Below are 25,274 nucleotides of genomic sequence, written 5' to 3' on the forward strand. Positions count from 1 at the left end.
TTCCATGTTCAAAATTTAACCAGATCTCTGTCATTAATTTTCATTTGCTTACTCAGTTTATGTGTATATATATATATATATAATATATAATATATAATATAACATATATAATAAAGTAAATATGTATATATATATATATATATACATATTTACTTTATTACATATTCTGACTCTGGGATATATTTCTCATTGGATCATAGGAATGAGAGTTGGAAAAGATGTCAAATAAGACATCCTAGAATCACAGATTTAATATTTTGAGGCTACAAAGGGAAGCAGTGAACCACTGTAGAAGGAGCATTGCTTTTTGAGTCAAAGGATGTGGGTTCAAAGTCCAGCTTTACTGCTACTCTTTGTGTGACCTCCATCAACTGTAAAAGGAGAATAAGGTGGAATATGACCTTTATAACCCTTTGTAGCTCTGAGTCCTTGATTTTAATATTTGTATTAATTTGAAGAACTCACTTCCCATTTATGGATCTCAGTTTATAATGAGGGGTTTCCAATTCTTAATCAAACAACCTTTTCAAACCCTTTCATTGTCCAGATGAGAAAATGAGTCGAGGAAAAAGAGACTTGATTGAGGTTCATAGGTGATAAGTAATTTAGCTGAGCTTCTTTTAAACTGTGCTTAAAGTTTAGGATATAGAAAGCAATTTCTACATATTCAAACAATTTTTAAAAATACATTGTGCTTTCTCCCAATTAAAACAAACACAAAAAAAGATTTTTTTTAAAAATAAGCATTTAAAATAAGCATTAAAATAAGCCAAACAAGTTTGGGATTTCTTCCCCTAAGGCAAATTTGTTTTGCCTTCAGCGACTTCCTTTTATCTGAAATGTACATCAGCCAAGATTGTTCCCAGAACTTTCTGCTAATAAAGCTATATCATTCAGACTCAGGAAAGGGATTTCTGATCAAAGTGCTAGGCTTTTTTAAAGTTCCTCAATCAAAAGAGAGAGAGAGAGATCAAGTAACAGTTATTTCAGACAAATCCATGGAGTGATGAGCACTCAAGTCAGATTTCTCTCACCCCATGCTCTCTGGGGTGATTGTTATTTACTGCATATAAGAAAAGAAGTGAGTGCTGGACTTAAGAATATAAATCTTGGCTGCATGTAAGTGAAGGGGCAAGATATGCTTCACAAGTGTTTGGGGGTTTAAGAAGCAGTAGAACCTTTGCACGTATCCCAGAATCCCAGAATCTTTGAATTGGGAGGGTTCATCTAGTCCAATTTCTATGGAACCAAGAGAACCCTATATACAGCAACAACATTATTATTTTTAAAAAGACTTTGAGCAAATAAGTCATTTTGACTACTATAAATTTCAAATTAATCATAAAGGACATGTGATCAAACTATTCCATACAGCATCCCCAGTGATATGCTGTGAGTGCGACAATCTCAAAAACAGTTTGCAGGTTCTCAGCTACATAAGTAAAAGAATTCTCTCTAGAACAAATGAAGGAATAGTTCTGGACGCAGTCTGAAGAAGACCACATGCATTAAAACTATTGCTTCATCGGTTCTAGACTGTGTCCTTTCACTGACATAGCTGAGAACCTATAGACTTTTCTCATAGCTGAGAACATATAGAGTTTTCCTATATGAATGGAATATAACAGAAGTTATGCTCCATTTAGACTGAGATGTCCTGTTTGTCGTAGTGTTCCCATATAGTCACAGCTTGCTCCATCTAAGGCCGGATGGGACCTCAGAGGAGATGTAGTCCAGCCTGCTCATTTTACAGAGTAGGAAACTGAGACTTAAAAAGGTTAATTGTCATCAAGGTACAGAGGTTGTGAACAGCAGAGCTGAGACTGGAATCCACATCTTCCAAATCTAGCACTCTTTTCTTGTACCTTATTGTGTGATTTATACTTTGAATACAACTCTAAATGTGGCTCACATTAATCAATGTAAAATTAATTCCAAAAGGTTCCAAACTTTATATTTTTCCTTTTTAAGTTTGCTGGAGCCAAGAAAATTTCAGTCCAATCCCTTCTTGGACACAACTATTTGGAGCAGTAACTTTCACTTTTCTCAGTCTCAGTTTCTGTACCTATAAAATGGGGATAATAACAATTCCTCATCCCCCACTCCAGCATTGTTGAGAAGGTTTGATGACATATGTGTAATGTGATTTATTAATGCAGCTAATATTATTGGTGTTAGTTTTTCCCCATCTTTCCAGGCTATCAAACCTTTCTGACTCCAGGTCTCATCAAAGGCACCTTAGTTGTTCCCCCCAGCTTTTCCTCATTTGCAGGCTTGATGAATATGCCCTGGTTTGATGGGTGTACCCTAATGCCTTCCTCCAAAATTGTCAAGAAAGGTACTGTGGTGAACAAAGGTGAAGACCAGTAAGTTGTGTCCTTCTGCTAATAATAGTCACAATAGTTAACATTTTTATTGAGTTTACTATGTGCCAGACACTTTATAATTATCTCATTTGATCCTCACAACAACCCTGAGAGGTAGGTGCTATTATTATCCCTATATTACAGAGAAGGAAACTGAGGCACATGCAGGATAAGTGACTTGCTTAGGGTCACACAGCTGGTAAGTGGCTGAGGCCAGACTTGAACTCAGGTCTTCTTGACTCAAGACACAGTGCTCTACCCACTATACCACCTAACTGCCTCCTAATAATATCATAAGAAGAAATCACCAGGAAATGGAGATTAGAACCAGCCATTTTTTATTTCCCATCTTAAAAAAAAAAAAAAACTTTCTTTGTGGGGAAGACTAAACCTGTGATTTCACTGGTACAGAGAACTTTCAATGAGAATAAACTCCCTTTCCCAATATAGATTACCTTTATCTGCAAAGTACATTTTTTGCTTGTGTTGGGAGGTTAAGTGATTAGATCAGGTCACATTAATCAATGTGTAGTTCAAGCAGGACTTAAATTTAGGCTTAACTACTTCCTCAAATAATTTTCTATCTAGTAAAACCTGCTATCTCTCTCATTTTTACATGATAGTTATTTTTAGATATATCTGTTTCCTTCCCTGAATACCTCCCTCCTCCAAATGAATCCTATTTTGTGGCAAGGAAAATCATTTAAGCAAAGACAACTAATACAGTGGGCATATCTGATGGTGTATGTAACATTCTGCCCCCAGAGTCGCCCATTTCTCTCGTAAGGCAAAGGGGATGTGTTTCACTTTATTGCTTTTGCTCTACTGGAGCAAAACTAGTTCTTATCTTTCAATCCAGAGCCAACTTTTTTCCATGGTAATTTGAGGCCAATAAGCACATCAAAGAAAAACTGCTATGTTATATCTGTGTATGAAATTTCAGGACCTAGTTCTTTGAACCTAAAAGGATCTGTCTCCTATTGAATATATTTTTATTCAGTTTCCTAAAAGTTTAACTCTAAGAACAATGGCAACAACAAAATCACAGGGTGTACAGCATGGCACAACCTGTCCAGAAAAGACAATGAATTACAAAAAAATTAGAAGAAAAAGTAGGTGATTGTGTCTGATGTCTTTTCCAGGTGTGGATGAAGAAAAGCTGGGTGATGTTTGATCTTGAGTTTTTAACTTTACTCTTGTTAACTTAAACAGGACCTTAGGGAACACAGATTTTGTGAAGGAAGGGCATAGTGAGGTTTTCTCTAAGGACTTTAGCATTCCAAATTTTAAATGACCAATCCATGTTCCCTCATAAAATTTGTCGACAAAAAATGAAAATAGAAAATAAGAGAGGATACCACTGGATCCTCTATAAGATAGAAAAATGGGCAAATAAGTTTTCTATTATGATTTTAAGTGTGTTTCAGTCATTCAGAAATTTTTATTAAGTGCCTACTAGGTGCTGGGCAGTGTGTCCTAGGCACTGGAAATTCAAACAGAAAAATGACCTGTCCCTGCTCACAAGCTTCTGACTTTCTGCTTCATGATTCTTCCCTTTTCCATCCTCCTCAACAAAGATTTATGTGTAACCATGACGATGCAGCAAGTAAACAAGCAGTTTCTCCTGGAGCCTCAGATTATTACTCTCGCTTCTGAGATGTTCTCTGTGGCGCTAAGATCAGCTGGAAACCTGTCAATATTCTGGTTCCATCATCTCTGAGTCCTCATCCCACTGTCCTGAGCAAACTTGGCGATTGCCAGTCTGGCTAATCACCATATGGAGGACATGTTGGTATGAATGGAGAGTAGGACTGGGGGTGCTGGTCAGATCATTGCTAGAGTGCTGTACTTTGGAGAATACTGAAAAATACTGGCTTTGGTCATGCACAAGCTTATTCATCAACTAGACATGTGCCAAACAGATGGCACATTATGCATCAGTGAAATAATAACAATAATCATAAAAAAGTATTTATATGGTGTTTTAAGGTTTGCAAAGTAATTCACATATATTATGATTTGATTCTCATAGTAACCTTGTGAGGTAGGTGCTATTGTGATTCCCATTTTATAGATGTGGAAACTGATTCTGAGTTTATTTAACTGACTTGCCCAGGCTCAAGCAGTCAGCAAGTGAAGCTATATTTGAACTTAGGTCTTCCTGACTCCAAACTCAGCACTCCATAATAAAGCTATTTTGGATTATGATTATGATTATTATTGTTTTATTATCATCGGCATTATTTCACCTTAGCATTTTGCAAATCACTTTTCAGACATGCTATCAGTTGATCCTTGCAACAACCCTACTGATAAGTTCTATATATCAGCAGCCCCAACTTACAGATGGGAAAAGTAAGGTTCAGAGAAGAGAAAGAAATTACTCAGGATCACATGTCTTTTGGTGTCCAATGCACTAACTCTTCTTGACTCCAAGTAAATAGTGCTCTATCCACTGTTCAGCTGTATATATCACTTTAAAGTTAATAAAAGCACTTTTTCTTGCAACTATGTAGTAATTTGGGATGCTGAAGTTTGCAAAACAGTGCAGGGGTCCTCAAACCATGGCCTGTGGGCCAGATGCAGAGCTGAGGATGTTTATCCCCCTTATCCAGGGCTATGAAGTTTCTTTATTTAAAGGCCCACAAAACAAAATTTTTGTTTTTACTATAGTCCGGCCCTCCAACAATTTGAGGTACAGTGAACTGGCCCCCTATTTAAAAAGTTTGAGGACCCCTGGTTTAGAGACATCATCTCATCTTAGAGGATGGCCACTTTGTAGACATTATCATGTCTATTTTGGAGATGAGAAAACTGAGATTTGGAGAGATTCAATAAGTTTCCTATGGCCACCTGGGTAATGGTCAGTGCTGGAATTGGAATGATGATGTGCATGAGGCATTCTGCCATGGAGACTCCTATTCTTATCTCTCACCACTCTACCCATGAGACAACTGTAGAAGCGTTTCTTCCTTTTCTAATGAGGGCCAATTAAATGCCCAGGATGAAAAGAAAACCTATCCCATAAAAATATATCTGAAAAGGCAAAAACACAACCACATCTCACAAAAAGGAAACATTGATCAGGGGGATTTTAATCAATGAGCTTTTTTTTTTTTTTGTTAAGAACCACTCCAACACGAAAATCCAATGGTCTGTGCCTCCCTTTCCAGGGGCTATGAATTGTCTATTCATGGCAAGAAGACAAGAATTCATATGAGAGCTCCCCAGATATCGATATCAATTTCAGACACCTGGTATTCAGGCAGGTTTGTAGGGATTCAGTTACTTTGAGAAATGGCTGCTCTGTTAACTCATCTATTATAGGTAACTGTCCTCTCTGTCCATACAGAAGGACCTAGCCCAGCAAAAAAAAAAAAAAAAAAGGATTCAATTCATTAAAAAGCATTTCAATAAAATCTTTTGATCCACTTAAAATATGCTTTTTCCCCTTGACTTTTTGATGCCCTTTCTACTGTGATCCTATAGGTTAAGTAGAATACAAGGTGAAAAAAATCACTTGTGATATCCCAAGTTATTGAAAAATTATGTTTATTTGAAACATTTTTATAATGACTTCTCCCCAAAAAACTGTCTAAATATAGAAAGTATTATATTTATCAATAAATGCAATTTCTTTAGTTAGTTAAAGAATCAATTAACCCATGGCCTCAGACATATTATTTTAAAAAGCCATTAAATTACTTGTAGATATTTTATATTTAATTTTCTGTGGATATATCACTCTTTTTATTCCATTCCTTCTGCATTTCCAGGAATGTAAGCTCTTTAAGAGAAGAGATTGTTCTCTCTCTTTTTTGCAATCTTCAATACATGCTACATAGTACACACTTTAAATATATGTATACTATACTATAATAAATATTATACTATATTATATTATGTTATGATAGTATGCTATACTATAATAAATAAATGTATACTATACTATAATAAATGTATACTAAACTATAAATGGATCATTACTGGGACTTTATCTCAAAGAAATCATAAAAGTGGGCAAAAGTGCAACAAAGAAGCTCTTTTTGTGGTGACAAAGAATTGGAAAATAAGTGGATGCCTGTCAACTGGGGACTGGCTAAGTTATGGTATCCAAAAGTAATGAAATATTATTGTTCTGTTAAAAACTGATTAATAGGCTGATTTTAGAAAAGCCTGGAAAGAATTACATGAACTGATGCTGAGTGAGGTAAGTAGTACATGGAAAACATTGTACATAGCAACAAGAAGATTGTGATGATCAACTATGATAAACTTGGTTCTTAACAGTTCAGTGACCCAAGGTAATTCCAGTATACTTTGAATAGAAAACATCCAGAGAGAGAACTACAGAGACTGAATGTGGATCAACATATACTATTTTTGCCTTTTATTCCTTCTGATTTTTTTTCTTGTGATTTTCTCATTTTGTTCGGGTTTTCTCTTCCAACATGATTCATATGGAAATAGATTAAAAAATGAATGTACTGTATCACTTAATAAAATATAGATTTAAAAAAAGAAACATAAAAAAACCCCAAAACCTCAATAAATGCAGTAAATGGACCTGGAGTTGGTAAGACTTGTCTTTCTGAGTTCAAATCTATCCTCAGATACTTACTAGCTGTGTGACCCTGAACAAGTCAATTCACCCTGTTTGCCTCAAGTTCCTCATCTGTAAGATGAGCTGGAGAAGGAAACAACAGGTCTCTGCAGTATCATTTATCAAGAAAATTCCAAAGTGAGGTTGTGAAGAGTTTGATACAACTGAAAGATGACTGAAGAAAACAATAAATGCACTAAAAGGGATGGATGTCTTGGGTTCAAAGTACTAACTCTGACTTTTGCTGCCTGTATGAACTTTGATAAGATATGTTCATTTTCCTCATCTTTAAAATGAATGGTTTAGACTATCTATCCTCTGAGGCTCTTCCCATAGAACTGTGATTTTATAATTCTATAAATTAAAGCAAATTTAATTAGGAAAAGTAGCAAGCTCATTTAAAGAGGAGCACTGTGCAGCTCATCTAGCATATTTATTTCCAGCAGTTTCTTCTACATTTTTCTGGCAGATTATAATGCTCTTTTGTTTAAAAAAAAAACAACCCAATCAAATTTCTAATATAACTACTGCTACTCTTTACTTGGTTTCTCCTTTGGGGGAAATATTTCTCAAGCTTGCATAAGTTTATTAATGATTTTTGGTTAATTTCAGTGTGTTGTCCCCAAGAGTGAATTTCAATTCTCAGGGGAGTCAGTCAGCCTTTGTCTTGTAAAACCCCATTATACTTGTGAAATGCATTGTTTGCCTGGGGTATTAATCAGAGATGACAAGAGGAAGAGCTCCAAAAGTAATTCTTAGAGTATTCAGCACTGAGGGATTTACATGGACTAGATTATTTCTGTTCCTGCTCTCATTTTGTACTTTCATTAACTGAGATCCCAGAATTATCCCAAACCATGCGTGATTTTATCTTTAGGAAGAACTTTTAGAGATTCCCTGTTGCCTCTGTCACAGAGCACTCTGGGTTAGGTTGATAAGAAGGACAATTGAAGCAAATACAAAACAGGATTATGAGCAGTTTCTTCTCCTTTTGGAGGACAGAGTCTTTTATGTGGACTCCATATACAGTTCAGAGCCGTGTTTATTTTATGTAGTTTTTGCATAGCTTAATTTTTTTGGTTCATTTCGTGTTTTGATAATCTCTTCACTGCAAAATGTATCAATCCCTTCCCCATTTCCTCTAGTGAAACCATCCCTTGAAAGAGATTAAAAAGAAAAGGGAAAGAAAGTTCAGCAAAACTAAACAATATTCTAAATGAGTCTGATAGTACATGTGATAGTGCACATCCATAGTCTCTCACTTTTATAAGAAGAATGGGAGGTTTTGTAGGTATTTTTGAAAGTTATAAATGAATTATGACATTAGAAAGAGAAGAAGAGAGAGACAAAGAAAGAAGGAGACAGAAGAGAGAGACAGAGAAAAAAGATAGACAGAGAGAGAAAAAAGAGAGAGACAGAAAGAGAAAGAGACAGAGACAGAGAGAGACAGAGACACATACAGATAGAGACAGAGAGATAGAGAGAGGGATATATAGAGAGACACACACATACACACACACACACAGAAGAGAGACACAGAGACAGAGACAGAGAGAGAGAGAAAAGAGAGAGAGAGAGAGAGAGAGAAGAGAAGAGAAGAGAAGAGAGAAGAGAAGAGAAGAGAAGAGAAGAGAAGAGAAGAGAAGAGAAGAGAAGAGAAGAGAAGAGAAGAGAAGAGAAGAGAAGAGAAGAGAAGAGAAGAGAGAATCTCTTTGGAAGCCAGAAGAGGCTTCACTTTAGGGACTGGTAATTTCTCATTGGGTGAACTCTAGTAACCTTTCTCTCAGTTAAGTTGTGGGAGCTCCTTCATTCTGTATAGTTTGGTACATATTTTCCTATGAAGACCTTCTCTGATTATTATTTTGCTACTATGATTTTGATAAATGAATTCCTTTGTTATTTGCTATGTGTGTTCACTGTGAACTGAAATGGGTCAAGATTTGAATATAGAGGTTGAGGTACTCCTTCTCCCTAGAAATCCCTTTCCTCCACCCTTGTCTCTACATATAAGTACATAATAATAATACATAATAAGACACAATATTTGTAAAATGCTTTGCAAATTTTCAAATTCTACATAAGGGCTATCATCATCACCTTTACCTTTTTGACATTTATATAGTTTTATTGAATCATAGATTTAGTCCTAGATAATAAAATAAAGATAATAGTTCTACAGCTGGAAGGGACCTCAGAAGTCATCTAGTTTAAGCCTCTAATTTTATAGATGAGGAAACTGAGGCTGTCTGCTAACTGACTAGCCACTGATCACTCAAAAACTGAACATCAGAGATAGAGTTTGAACCCAATATGATATTTTGAGCTTATCTAGTCCAATTTCTTTAGTTTATGGATGAGGCTAGAGAAATACAATTAGCCATGGTCCTGTAGAAAATAAGTGGTAGAGCTAGTTTCCTTTGCCTTAAAGCTCACTTTCTCTCCTGAGCTACATTGTCTTACATCACTTCACTCTTAGATATTGTCATAAAATATTATTGCAAAATACTTGGTAGAGGCAGCGGAGAAACTAAGATTTTATCTCAAAGCCTTTTTAAACATCCTGACAAAAAATACCCAAATATATTTGTGTGAACCTAACTCTTCTCAACTTTGTGTCTTTTACCAGAAAAGTCCAAGCCTAAGATCTGAGACCAGTGAAAGAAACTTGCTGTCTCCAGGTCTCAGTCACCAATCCATTGTTGCCAGCTGCCTGCAATAGTCTGCTGTCATAGGGGGTTTCCTTTGTAGATGTACAAAAATAGACAATAAGGCCATGTAGCACATAAAGGAACAGTTTTCCATTGTTTTTTTAAACTGTCCTTCATTAATTTCTAACAATAAAAAACCCTTTCTCTATTACAGATAGGCTATACATGATGGATAGATAAAAACCCTTCACAGAAGAAGGGAAAGAACATATTTCTGGATACATTTATAAATCTTTTAGTATTTCATTTCGTTTTTCTTGAAATTAACTGAATATCAGAGTGTACAGGCTTTCAATTAACTCAATGAGGATTTATTAAGCACCTACTTACTATGTATGGGTCACTATATTCAGTATGGGAAAGGCAAATCATAGTTCCTGCCCTCAAGGAGATCCTAGTCAAATGGGTAAGACATTTAAAATATATTTCATTTCCTAATATATTCCTCAACTGTCTCCTATCCAGTGAGCAATTATTTATTCATAATATGTATCCAGATTAGCCAGAAGGCAGTCTGAAAGGGGAATCTGCCTGAACAGAGAGAGGTGGATGATGAGAGTGATAGTGGCAATGGTGAGTATTTGAGATGATTATCCATTCAACAAACTATTTAAATGCTTACTATGTTTCAAGAACTGTGCTAAATATTAGGGATACAGAAAAAGGTGATGCTGCTGGTGGTGGTGGAGACATTGTCCTTGCCCTCTGGGAATATACATCAAATGGGAAAGACCTCATGCAAAATACTGGGTTAAAAAAGATATATATAAGATAGCTGGAAGGTAATCTTAGAGGGGAGGGTACTAACACTTGGGTACCTAGGAAAGACCCCTAAAAGTAGGTGGGGTTTGAGCTGAGTTTCAAAGAAATCCAGGGGAGCTATGAAATAGAGATAAGCAGGATAGAACATTTCAGAGATGGGATACACACACACACACATATATAATATGTATACATTATATATATATATATATATATATATATATATATAAAGAGAGAGAGAGAGAGAGAGATTGAGTTAGATATGCTCCCTTCCTCCCCCATGAGCAAAGGGATTGCTGCTGCTGGGGAGAATACAGGAAAAGCCTCTGCCCCCTCCATGATCACAGCAGGATGAGAACAGGGGCATAGAAGTAGATGTCCCTCTGGATCCTCTCTTCCCAGTGCCTGGTTCAAACTCCTCTTGGTTCCATGCATTAAAATGTACCAACCATTGGGATTGTTAAAAGCCTAACCTTGCAGTTAGTTTTGGAATCAAGAGATGAAAGAAGCCATTGCTACTCAATCAACCCAAGTGTTGATGAAGCACCTACTATGAGTTATTCAATATGCTAATAGGATGCTAAGCTAATATGGCATGAGATTTATAGCAGCCTCATCTGCTTGGTAGTTGTCCATGTCTAAGATGAACTTCTTCTACTGCTCATAATTTAATTCAATTAATTAAAAGAGTATTTATTATGGACTTGGTAGGAATTAGACAAACAAAGATGGAAATGAAAAGTCCTTGACTTCTTTGAGGAAGGAGGAAAGACATGTATATAGAAAATGAACCAATTAGTCTTCTGGTAGGAATAATCTTTATCTGTTATGATGTAGTAACGTGCTACAATTTAATGGCTTCTGAATATGTGATATTTGCTCCTTGTTGGTCACTTTCTCTCTCTAGGCTAAAGTGTCCCTTTCCTTAAAATGAATGATTTGGACACAGTGACCTCAAAGCCTCCTTTCAGCTCCTAATTTAAGAAACTCTAATACTATTGGACTGTGGACCCCTGGGAAGGCAAGGAATCCCTGCCAAGGACCCATAAATCTGGTATGTCCTCCAAGTATTGTCATTTTTTAAATGTCTTCATATACTGCTGTAATAAATGAAAGACAAACTCATTTAAAAGCATTACTAAATTCCCATTTGCATTTTGTCAGCATCCATTTCCCCAATCAATCAGTACTAATAGTACAACTGCTATTATCAAATGAGGGAGTTGGACTGGCTGTCTTTTGAGATCCCTTCCAATTCTCCCTTTATGACTTCGGGTTCCTTTGTAAGAGTTTGAAATCGGAGACTAAAAAGGGATTCTCATATTTGAAAAGGTGGGAATCATGACTAGGGGAAAGAATCCTGAACATAAGGGTCAAAGAAAGCCATTGGTTTGCTCTTTGGCCTCAAACAAGTCCCTTAAGTTTTTCAAGCCTCATTTTTTTCAGAGCATAGAGATGGATTAGATTTTGAAAAATTGTCCAGCCCTTTCAATGATCCCAAGCTGGTTGCTACTGCAAAAATCCATCTTTTTCACACTAATCAGTCTGTAGAGAGGAACTGAGATAAGTCCTGGGGAAATATAGAAGGGCAAAAGACAATCACTGCTCTCTATTCATCATTAAGAAGGATGAAGATTGAGAAAAGGACATTAGATTTAGCAATTAAGAGGCCATATTAGCTCACAATCTAATCGAGGAGATGGCATGGGAGTATCATTGGCCAGTGAGTTCATTGGTCAATCAACCAATAAGCATTTATTAAAATATCATGGTTGCAAATCACAAGCTATTATGATCTTGAAGGAATGATATTAAAGAGGAATGGTAGAGGCATGCTAGAGAATTTATCTGGAGGACATCAGGGAAATCAGGAGGCAGAGATGAGGAGGCAGAAAATTCCAAGGATAGGGGAGAGACAGTAAAAGCACACCGAGTCAGAAGATGAGGTACCTTGTGTGAAGAACAGCAAGGAGGTGAGGCTCATGGGCTGTAGAATTTGTGATGGAGAGTAAATCTTAAGAGGCTTAGAAACATTAGAGCATGAGTTGTTCTCTCTAATTAGAAACATGAGTTGTTCTCTCTAACAATTGCTGTGTCTATAATACCTCATCATGCCCTAAAATTCAATAAATTCAAACAACAGTCTACAAATGCTTTGAGGATGAAAACCTTTTTTTAAATTTGTATCTCTAAAAGCTAGCAAAAGGTATTGCATAGAGTAGGTGCTTAATAAATGTTTCCTAAATTATTGGTATAGTGAAAAGACCATGAGATTTGAAATTACAGAACATGATTTCAAATGCTAATTTTACCATTAACAAAATCCCTTAATGTCTCCAGGCTTCAACTCCCAGTAAAATGAGAAGGATAAATGAGTTGACTCATTACAAATTCTAAATCTAAGAGTTTATGAACTCAGAATATATGTATATACATAGATATATTTCTATTTATTTCAGACTCATAACATTGCAGAATTATTCTCTCTCTCCCTTTTTTTCATGGGGACCAGTCACTAAGTGATCTTTCTAACAAGATGGCTATGTGCCACTCACCATTGAAGGCTCAGAAATGCCAATTTCAAATGGAAACATTGAAAACTGTGAAATGGGTTTAAAAATAGAACGTGGTGAGAAGTAGCTCTTGCTGTGACAATTTTCAGAAGGCAGTGCTAAGATAAACACTGGCCCAGCTTTATTTTAAGAAGACACCAATTGGGATAACCAATGTCAACTGCAACATCAGAATGCTTTCTTGCCAGTTGGTTTTCCAGTGACTCTAAAGGAAAAAGCCTCAAGGGCTCTATTTTGGTTGAAAAGAAAAAAGGAAGAGCCCCCACCAAACGAGACGGAACCAAACCAGGCCCTGCTGTTAAGTAACTGGAGCAGAAAATCAACAGGGAGCCTTGACTTAAATCTTTGGAAGAAAATTTAGCTTTTGCTAAATCCTCTTTTAGCACAAATCAGATTTTATTTTAGTTTGTTTCAAGAGATGGCACAAAATATTAAAGATTCAGTAAAAAAGATGAATACATATATCATTGCTAGAGAATTGCATGAGAAATACTTTACAAATGTGATACAGAAAGAAATTGAATAAGGGGGGTGGATATCTATAAGTGTGACTGGGTTTTGGTCTTTGGTTTTGTCAAGTTATTTTAATGACTAGTCAACAAGTAGTTATTAATGTGATGTAACATTAACTAGTCTTAGGTATGTCACTTACTCAGTGAGCCTCAACTTTTCTGATATACAATTAAGAAGACATCTGTAACTCTGTTATTCGATAAATTGTAGTGATTCAGTGGCTCATACACCATCTAATCCACACTCTTATTTTTACATACAGGTAAGGAAATTAAATCTCAGGTTAGATGATGTGCTCAAGATATCACAGATTTTGAATTTAAGAAATATTTCTGGATTCTGTGGCAGAGTCAGGTTTTGCACTGAGGACCCCTGCCTCTAAATTCAATTTTTCATTTATTTATTTATTTGCATTGTATCATGAATACCCTATAAATTTTGTGCAAACTACCTCTCAGGCTTGTCGTGAAGTTCAAATGAGACACCATGCCTAAAGTATTCGTAAGTCTTAAAACAGCATGGAAATGCTATCCATTATTATTCTAAGACCTCAAGTTATTAATTTGTTAAAAATCACATTAGACTATAAAATAGGTTTTTTTTAATAGATGAATATATTCATCAATAGATTTTCAATTGAATCTGCTGAACACCTACTGTATACAGGGGTCTCAGCTAGATTTGAAGACATAAAGACAAAAATAAAACAGCCTCTTCCTCATTGAATTACATTTCAATAAACTTTTGAAAGATATGTGTTGTATTACATAGAATGTAATCTCCTTTTCCATGTATGGAATACTCATGCAGAATCATGTTACCTATTTAAAATGGTGTTAGAGCCTGAATCTTTCTCTTCTAGGTAGGTTCTTTCTATCTCATTGTCTTTTTAATCTCTATATTGGTTGATATACAAATAGAAAAATTTAAATGATGATGATGATGAATTTTAAAAAAAATAGTTGTTTTATTTTTTATGATTATACTTGTATATTAACCTTTTAAATTCATATTTCTTTATGAATCATGTTGGGAGAGAAAAACCAGAACAAAAGGGAAAAACCACAAGAGAGAAAAAAAAACAGGAAAAAAAATGAGCATAGCATGTGTTGATGTATTCAATTTCCACAGTTCTTTTTCTGGATGCAGATGGCATTTCTACCCAAAGTTTCTTGGAATTATATTGGATCACTGAACCACTGAGAAGAACCAAGTCTTTCATAGTTGATCATTGCACATTCTTGCTTTTATTGTGCACAATGTATTATTGGTTCCACTTGTTTCGCATCAAATGTCAATCTTTCCAGGCCTTTCTAAAAGCAGCTTGTTCAGATGATGATTATTAATAACAAAGATAAACTATAGTCTCTTTGAACATTTTTTAAAATAACATGGGATGAGGGGTGTGGATTGATGGCTTCTGAGGATACTTCTAGCTCTAAAATTGTGATCCTGCACACATTTTTTGACTCTCTACTGAACCTGGGTCTGTGTTCCAGGTCCCTATAATGTGATGGGGAGTGAAAGAACATCTTTGTATCACCCTTTCTAGTTCACAAAACACTTCTCTGTACTTCAAGCCTTGAAACAGCCCCAGGAGATAAGCAGGATGGGGTTTATCTACATTCCTTACAGTAAGGAAACTGAGTCTCAAAGGGGAAACTACTTGTCTGCAAGTCTCCTGATTCCTTAGCTAGGATTCATTCGGCTCTTCCACATGATTTCTCTCTAATAGCTGTTTTGAAGTGGAAAAGAGTAGTGATGGGGATAGGGAAAGGGGAAGGGAAATCTTACTTGTTTTCTCCTCCATTAGATTGTGAGCTGAGGGGAGGGACTTTCTTTTGCCTCATTTCATATCCCTAGCACTTAGCATAGTGTAGGCCCTTAATAAATGCTTATTGACTGACCGAATTTATCCACCAGTACTTCAAAAAGCTGTGATATTATCTGGTAAATATTCCCTGTACCAATTTTACTTCATGCCCTTCCTATGAGATTGATCTTCATGAGTTGCTGTGGCTTAAAAGTCCATCCCTCCTTACCCAAGCTGGTCATGAAGCCCTTCAAACTTGGATCATCTGGGCTTAGATACAATTATTTTGGTTCACTGCTGAGTTCATAAATGAAATCCTTTTGTCTTGGCAGGACCTTTAAGAGTTTGCCCTCTGCTGGCAAAACCTTTGAGAACTTAGGATCCTGTAATGTAGTAGAAAGAATATTGGATTTGGAATTGGAGGAACTGGCTTCAAATCCTGCCTTTGAACTCAGCACATCCCCTATCCAATCCTCAGCTTCTTCAACTACAAAAGGACTAATCTCAAATATTTCTTCTGACTTTAAATTTATGATTCCATGATTCTTAAGAATTCTTAAGAATCATGGAAGGTGGATTTTGTTCAAATACTATTTAGAGAGGCAGAAAAAGCGTAGCATTCTCACTCTGGCTGGTTTTCTCATGTATTAGCCTCAACCTTTCTCTTCCTTCAGTTCCTACTTAACAATTGATTCAGAATGCTTGTTAGTTTACTTAACAGCAGATCAATCAATAAACAAGCAGAAAAGTCTAAATAGCTCTTCTTTATGGCAACCTTCCAAATACTTGAAGAAAGCAATTATATCTGCTGAGTCTTCTTTCCTCCAGGTTAGATGTTTCCTTTCCCTCAATTCTATTATTCTACAAATGTAGATAATCAAATGGAAGACAGATTTAAGATTAAAAGGGATTGTAAAGGTCATCTCATTCAACGCTCTCATCACTTAATAGATAAGAAAATCAAGTGAGACTCACAGATGTCACATGAAGATATTTATTGAGTGGCAGATTGAACTTTTATCTCCTATAGTCCAAATCTAGTGCTTTTTCATTGTACCTCTAGGATCTCACCAAAAAACTCGATACTCTCTTCTTCCCAGCCTTGTTGTGATGCTCAAATAAGATAAGTATAAAGTGCTTTGTAATCTTTAAAGTATTGCATAAATTTGAGCTAGTATTATTCTGGGATCTAATTGATTAACTTATTAGGAGCTTAAAAGTCAATGTCAAGGTCCTTTATCATTCTAGTTGTTCTCTGGATGTTCTCCAGATCATTAATGTCCTTCCTAAAATGTGGCAACTAAAATGGAACACAATTCTTCAGCTGTGGTCTGACGAGGCAGAGGACAGAAGGATATATAACCTTCTGTGTTTTGTTTTCAGACCAAATTTGTTTGTTCTTTTGGAGGAGAAGGGAATGGTCATGTCTCATTGTTGACTCATGCTGACCATTAAAATGATCTTCCAATTTTAGGTGAACTTTAATCATTTCCCCCAAAAGGGTAGGCTTTTACTACCTGTCTTAGTCACCTGGATGAAATCCCTAATCTTGACTACCCAGTTGGAACTGGCCACAGCCATATTATGTGATGTCACCATTTTGAAAATTATACAAACCATAACACCTTCCACAAGTACAATGGTTCCCAATTTCCCAAATAGCTGGATTTCTTGAGATCTGCATGGATCTACTATTTTATCACCCCCTTCACAGTTCATGGTGCCTCAAAACTTATTACAATGAAAAATACACATTTTTTTTTTTTGCTAATCTTTAGCATGAAAGTTCATTGAGCAGTGATCACATCTTACATGTTTTCTTTATGGCATCTATAGGATCTTAGTCTTTTGTATGTACATTATAATAATACTAGGCAGCTCAATGGTCCAGTGGATAGAGTGCCTGGCCTAAAGTCAGGAAAACTCATCTTCCTAAGTTAAAACCAATCTCAGACACTTACTAGCTGTATGATGCTGAGCAAATCACTTAACCCTGTTTGTCTCAGTTTCCTCGTCTGTAAAATGAGCTTGAGAAGGAAATGGCGAACCATTCCAGAATCTTTCCCAAGAAAATCCCAACTGGGGTCTTAAAGAGTCAGACAAGTCTGAAAAAAGAACTGAACAACAAGAAGAAGTTAAATTAAATTAATGATATAATCATAATGCAGAATGCTAACATTTTACAAGAGAAATATTTCTGGAACAGTTGATTGTATTGAATGAAATCTATTTGATTTGATTAGATTAAATTCAACAAACATAAAGTCTATGTATACTAATGGTGTCAAACAAACACAAATGGATCCTTAAAACCACATATTGACTTAGAAAACCACAAATTAGTAGCATCTATGTTGTGTTGCATGTTTATTTTGTGAAACATTTCCCAATTACATTTTAATCTGATTCAGGTTGCACTTAGAAGTCTTGCAGGAATCTATCATTTTCATGTACACTATGCTAGGTGGCAAATATGCTATTCTTTGACTTAGAGAATCTGGCCTTGAATCCTGGCTCTCCTATTTACTAATTGTTTGATCTTTATCAACTAAGTCGAATCATCTGACTTTCCTTTTCACATCTGTAAAATGAAGGAGTGGGCATCTAAGGTTCCTTCAAGCTTGAATGGCTGAGAGTTCTACTACATAGATTTCCCCCAGAGAAGCTTAGAATCCAATGAGCCTTGTCTTTCTTACATAACCATTAAATTTTACAGAATCTCAGTTACAAAAAAATGTCAGAGGCCATTTATCAAGTTCTATCTGTCTCTGACCAAGAACTTCCTTCATAATATCTACCACTGCACATGATAATTCAATCTCTGCTTAACAGTCTTAGTGGGAGAGGTCCCTCTATTTCCCAAGACAGCACATTATACTTTTGGACATTTCTGTTATGACACATCAAGCAGAAATCTGTTGCTGTTTTTTTTTTTTAACATTCACTCTTATTCCTAGTTATGCTGTAAGAGTCCAAGGAAAGAAAATCCAGTGCCTCTTCTGTGTGTCCCCCAAACACTTGATGATAAATATCATGTTCCCTAAATCTTCCCTCCTCCTTCTTAACTACTTCCAGGTCTATAGTAGATCTTAGCAAGATCTTGACCTTCTTTGCAACCCTATCTTTGGACATAGTCTAAGCTTATAATTGTCCTCTCTAAAATTGTGGCAGCTGGAATGGAACCTGATTCCAGCTATGGTCTGATAAGGGCACAGTATATTGGCCTTATGATCTCCATTGTTCTGGATATTATGATTCTAAGTTTGATTGGAAACTATTTAATTACATTAAGTTCATTTCTAGTTTATAAAGTTGATTTTTTTTTAATCTGAGTGTAAGACTTTACATTTATTTCTATTGAATTTTATACAAAAAATCCTTGAGAGTTTCATTGTTTCATTGTCTGTGCTTGCATTCCCAACACCAGGGTTGTTGATTGACTGATTGCATTTGGCTCAAGAGTCAAGTCTATTAAGATCAAATCTTTCAGCCCATGTGCTTCCTATTCTTCCATCTTGCCTTTTCAGACATCTTGTTGGATTTCTATGATTAATATGGCCTTAGTGAACTGGAAATGTCAAGTAAATTGAATATGATGACCTAGACCTTTCTCTTTTATTCTACTAAAGAAGGGAGAGTATAATTTAGTGTGTATAAAGTGCTTGCCTTAGAGACACGTGGTCCTGGATTCAAATCCTGCCTCTGAGGCTTATTCTATTTGATCAGGATCAAATCAATATGTGTTTGTGGATCTTAGTTTCTACATCTATACATTACAGGGTTATTGTGAAAGGCAAATGAAATGACGAATGTAAAGCATGCTGCAAAACTTTCAATGTTATAAAATGGCAACTATTATTATTATTATTATTTCACATGTACAGATGGATTTACATGAGAGAGAAGGTGGTGGTGATTTAGCAGTCATGAGATTAGGTTAATCTCATTGTTACAGATGGCTCACTAATATATATCAGGCACTCCAGATTTCACTTTGGCACATGTATCATTTGAATAAAATATCTCTATTGATCTTTGGATAATTGCCGAATATCTTTTTACTTTTGTGCTGTGTAGTTTCTGTTTGAATTTATCTGCTTATTTAAGATAAATTGAAAAATAGTTTGCTGTTCTAATTTCTGTTTTCTTTGAATTTTTTGGACATATGAGCTATTTCATTTGAGGAAACAATTGATGCTGCATTTTCTTCTTCTTCTTCTTCCTCTTCTTCTTCCTCCTCTTCCTCCTCCTCCTCCTCCTCCTCTTCCTCCTCCTCCTCCTCCTCCTCCTCCTCCTCCTCCTCCTCCTTCTCCTCCTCCTTCTCCTCCTCCTCCTCTTCCTCTTCTTCTTCTCCTCCTCCTCCTCTTCCTCCTCCTCCTCCTCCTCCTTCTCCTTCTCCTCCTTCTTCCTCTTCTCCTCCTCTTCCTCCTCTTCCTCATCATTCTCTTACTCCTTCTTTCTTCTTCTTCTTCTTCTTCTTCTTCTTCTTCTTCTTCTTCTTCTTCTTCTTCTTCTTCTTCTTCTTCTTCTTCTTCTTCTTCTTCTTCTTCTTCTTCTTCTTCCTCTTCTTCTTCCTCCTCTTCTTGTTTTTCTTTTTCTTTTTCTTCTTCTCTACATGGCACTAAATTAAAAAAATATTCATCAGCAGTCGTGGATGAAATCATATGGAAAGTTGATTGTGCTCTTAAAAAAGAGGTTGTAAAGAAAGAAAAACGTTACATTGGGGGGTGAAAGCAGAAGTGGGGGCTTAGACTTTGATTTATGGGATGCTGTAAAAGAGCTTTTCTATTGTGCCTCATTATCAAACACATATTGTTTAGCAAGAGGCCTGTTGCTTGAATATTTCAGAAAAGGCTTCGCAGAATGAATAAGCAAAACACTTTAGTTTCCAGTCTCTTCAGGCCTCTCCCAAAGAGGGCATAGAACTCTAAGACCTTGCTGAGGCAAGCAATATGTTACTCAAGGCATCTGCTTCTCTTGGTTCAGGGACTTAAATTAACAGCAGAGATAACATCAAGAAGAAAATCTTTGGTGTGGAGTGACTCTGCCTCACTCTTAAATGGGTTCAAACCTCAGTTTTGGCAGATCACTTGTGTGATATGGAATAAATTCCTTCTGTTTCTTTGGAACTCAGCTTTCTCATCTGTAAAAGGAGGGAGGGGGATCTGATGGCTTTTTCCAGCTTCAAATCGGAGCCTATGATTATAGATTTGTATACTCTCAAAATTTTTATTTGAGAATATAGTAACAGTCTGTATTTTTTCCTAATTTTAAAAAACATTTTAATTTAAAATTTGAGATCCAAATTCCCTCTTTCCCCTTATCCTCCTTAAGATGGAAAGCAATTAGATATAGATTATATGTTTGCAATCATGTAAAACATTTCCATATTTTATCATTTTGTACAAGAAGACTCAAATAAAAGAAAAAAATGGAAGGAAGAAACTGAAAAATAACATTCTTTCATATATATTCTATCAATATTGTTTTTTTTCCCTTTGGAGGCAGATAGTGTGCATCATGAGTCTTTTGGGATTATCTTGCATCATTGTATTATTAAGAATAGCTAATTGTTCACAATTCTTCACCAAACAATATTGCTGTTATTATATGCAGCATTCTCCTGGTTCTGTTCACTTCACTATGCATCAGTTCATTTCTCCAGGTTTTTCTGAAATCATCTTGCTTGTCATGCCTTGGAGCACAATAATATAACAATATTCCGTTACAATTATATACCATAACTTGTTTAGCCATTCTCCAATTGAAGAGCACCTCTTAGATTTTCAATTCTTAGCCACCACAAAAAGAACTGCTTTAATATTTTTGTACAAAGACATCTTTTCCCCCCTTTTTTGGTAAACTTTTGGGAACAGCCTCAAAGTGGACACATCTAGACTTATTGGTGATCTTCCAAGTTTGAAGGTTCTAGAAATCCTGAGTCAATTGAGTGAAGATAATTGGTAGTAAAGGTAATTTCTTCATAGTAAAAGTTGACTGTGAACAAGGAGAGAAGACCAAACCACTGGTCTGGCTTATTAGAAGACATGAACTATGAGGAAAACAATCAGAACCAAGGTGAAATATAAAATGCCTAATCACAGTCCTGCAAACTTTGATGTTCTGATGAGGTTTAAGAATCCTTAATCCTTAAGACCCCATCCCCCAGTACAAGCCAGAAGGGAAGATTGCCCTTCAGTGAAAGCAAGCAGATAAACTGTGAAGTCCAGTGAAAGCTAGCAATAAGACCCTGAGCTCCAGTGCTAAAACCTTGGAACAGTGCAGAACCACAATCCAGCTCTCATATAAAAACACTGAGTCACAAAAAGGCAGAAAAATGAACAAAAAGCAAACAGAAAAAGAACGAGGCTATAGAAAGTTACTATGGTGTGAGGGAGGATCAAGGCATAAACTTAGAAGAAGACAACAGCTCAAAAGGTTACATGTAAAGCCTTGAAGAAAAATTAATTTGGTGTTAGGGCAAAAACATTCTGAAAGGGCATAAAAGAATTCAAAAAAGCAAATTAAGGAAGTAGAAGAAAAATTAGAAAAAGAAATGACAGTAATGCAAGAAATCATGAAAAAAAATCAAAGTATGGGAGAAGATATAGCAAAATTTACTGAGGAAAATAATTCCTCCCAGAATGAAATTTGTCAAATGGAAAAGGAAGTACAAAAGGTCCCTGAAAAAAAAACTCCTTTAAAATTAGAATTGAGCAAGTGGAAATTAATGATTCTATGAGATATCAAGATGCAATAAAATAAAATTTAAAAAATAAAAATATAGAAAAATAGTAATATTTTTCACTGGAAAACCATTGCACAAACAAAATCAATGGGACCAAATTTAGTAGGAAAGCAGAAAACTGGGGAGAAAGTTTTATATATAAGTATCTCTAATAAATTCCTTATTTCTTGAATATATAGAGAACAAAGTCTAAATTGTAAGATTACAAGTCATTCCCCAATTGATAAATGATCAAAAGATACAAATAGGCAGTTTTAGACAAATATATCAAATAAAATATGTAATCATATAAAAATGCTCTAAATCACTAAATCAATAGTGATTTAGCTATTCTTAGCAAATTAAAACAACTCTGAGATCACCTACCATAGTGATGAAGATGACAAAAAAGGAAAATGTTGGATGTTGAAGGAGATGTGGGAAGACACTAATGCACTATTTGTGGAGTTGTGAACTGATCCAACCATTGTGGATAGCAATTTGGAATTATATATATATACACACACACACACACCACACACACACACACACACACAACACACACACACACACATACACATATATCCCAAAGATATCAAGGAAGGCAGGTGAAGTCATATTTTTATAAAAACATTTATAGTAGCTCTTTTTGTTGTGGCTAAGAATTGGAAATTCAAGGGATATCCACCCATCAATTGGAGAACAGCTAAACAAATTGTAGTATACTTTTGGATTGGATATTGTTATGCTATAAAAAATGACAAGCAGGATAATTTTTAAAAACCTTGAAAATATTTACATGAACTGATTCATGTGAAGTGAACAGAACCAGGACAACATTGGATACAGTAATAGAAATATTGTTGATGAAGAATTGTGAGTGACTTAGCTATTCTCAGAAATATAATGATCTAAAACAATCTCAAAGGACTCATGAAGAAGCATACTATCTGCCTCCAGAGAAAGATTAATATTGATAGAATACAGAAGGGAGCATGCTATTTTTTTCACTTTTCCATCTTTCCCCTTTTATTTAAATATTCTTGTACAAAATGACTAATGTGGAAATGTTTTACATGATTTCATATGCATAATCTATATCTTATTGCATGCTATCTCAAGGAAGGAGGGGGGAAGAAGGAGGGAGGAATAGAATTTGGAAGTTAAAGTTTTAACTTCCAAAAGTTATTAAAGTATTTAAAGTTAAAACTTTAAATAAAAATGCTTAAGGAGAGAAAGAAAGAAAGAAAAAAGAGAGAAAGAAAGAGAAAGGAAGAAAGAGGTAAAGAAGGAGGGAAGAAAGGAAGGAGGGAAGGCAGGCAGGGAGGCAGGCAGGATGGAAGGAAGGAAGAAAGGAAGGAAAAGAGGAAGGAAAGAAAAAACAATATTTTCCAAAGCAAGGTTTGCTGACTGTGGTCTGTCATCAAAGGACCCAGAAAACAGCAGGATGCTATCCATATTGGAACAATTTGCTTCATCTCTGAGTTTTTTTTAATGATTCCATCCATCTCAGGGAAAACCTTCTAACGGCGGAATTCTTCTTGCACTGATTTCAGACTCCTTACTCCTTCCCAGGTTTGAATTCTTTTCTTATTTTAAGTGAAATTTGTGCAAGAAAAGCCAGCACAATCCAATAGAAAAGGAGAAAAAAGATGAAGTAATTGATATTTTAGCCTTTTCTCTATGAGTGTCACAAATCCATCTTGACTGGGGGAAAATGCTGATGTTTAGCTTAAGAATTTAAAAATGAAGAGAATTGAATTCAGGTGTAAGGTCTTCAGAATACCTGGATATTTCTTTCAAAATCAAGCTAAACTATAGGGTAATTAATTACTTTCCAACTTGTGAAGTATAATTTGAATTTTATTTTAAATGAAAATCCCATATGCCCATTAAGACATTTCTAGTATGGCAGGCCATTCAGCAGAAATGCCATCTGACAGCCTGATTCTCCAAAGATGGGGAGGTTTCTCTGAATCTTAGAGACATTGGATTATCGAGAGTTAATCCAGTTTGTAGAAATCAGCTACATCATGAAATGATAGCATAAACAGAATTTATACAGGCCTGCTAGGATCTCACTGGGGATGACTCCCTCATAGGTTATGGCCTGATAGTTTTATTCCTGTTGAATCAATGTCTTGGGATTATAACATTATAGACATAGCACTGGAAGAATACTATTGAGTCCAACCCCTTTATTTTACAGATGAGGAAACTGAGGCCCATTAAAAAAAGTACAGAATCACAAGGGCTGTAATGGTCCCTAGACTCCATGGAGTCCAATCCGTTAATTGTGTAGTTAAGGTAACTGAAGCACATTTATTTCATAACTAAGTCATGAATTTTCTTCATCTTTGAAACAGAAATATAACATGTTCTGACTATATTTATAGAGGCAGCCAATGGTCTGTGTCAGAGTGCTGGTCTTCGAATTAGGAAGTTTTAAGCTCCCCATCTTCCTTTAGAAACTTAATAGCTATATGACCCAAGGCAAGTCTTTTATTGTCTTAGCTCCAGTTCTTCTGTAAAGGGAGGGGATTATTGATAGCACCTATTTCCCAGGGTTGCTGTAAGGTTAAAATGGGAGAACAGATGTAAAGTGTTTTATAGACCATAAACTACTATATAAATGTTAATTATCATTTTGTTTCTTCTTATTAAAGAAGATATTGTGAAGAGTGTGCTTTGTATAATTAAAGCATCCCTGATGTACTATCACTGGACATGTTCTCCAGAAGCCATACTGATTGCTATTGAAGGCTCACATAACACGAGACCTAATGATTTCTGAAGTAAAGGGACTTTTATGGAATAATACACCTATTAAGTGAAAGATCTCAGACATACCCAAGTCTGCTGCTTTTTTAAACATTCTCTTCCTTTGCTAGATTAGTTAATTGGCTAAAACGGACTGCTCCCACTATTAAATCATTATAAAACAAGGTATTTCTAATTTTCATCCACCATCTCCTCTGTGTTTTTTAAGAACAATAGCTAATCTATTCCTGACAGATGGCAAAATAGACTGAAGGTCACCCCACAGAGTCAATCACCTAACATTTATTGAACCACTGGGAGCACAGGAGGCCTATGCTATTAGTTGATAAGGGGATGCATGGGGGTTATTTCGATCCTATTCTTGTCTTTGAAGAGCTGAGATTCTCTTTGGAAAATTTTTGCTACAAAAGAGCCATAGATTTTTTTTA

General features: G+C 35.6%; 1 protein-coding gene across 4 annotated transcripts in view; it reads right to left on the bottom strand.

The window, feature by feature from the left end:
- PEX5L (peroxisomal biogenesis factor 5 like) overlaps nt 1-25,274 on the bottom strand; it is a 261,179-nt gene that overhangs the window by 184,379 nt on the left and 51,526 nt on the right. The window contains exon 1 of one of the 4 annotated variants that reach the window (XM_051983215.1): nt 17,300-19,566. The exons of the other annotated variants lie outside the window; for them this stretch is intronic. Coding sequence (XP_051839175.1) covers nt 17,300-17,389 — 90 coding nt within the window. The 5' untranslated portion in view covers nt 17,390-19,566. Of the gene's footprint in view, nt 1-17,299; nt 19,567-25,274 lie in introns of those variants that run through there. 4 annotated transcript variants of the gene reach the window in all.

Source organism: Antechinus flavipes, chromosome 3 (assembly GCF_016432865.1).
Source record: "Antechinus flavipes isolate AdamAnt ecotype Samford, QLD, Australia chromosome 3, AdamAnt_v2, whole genome shotgun sequence".
Lineage (NCBI taxonomy): Eukaryota > Metazoa > Chordata > Mammalia > Dasyuromorphia > Dasyuridae > Antechinus > Antechinus flavipes.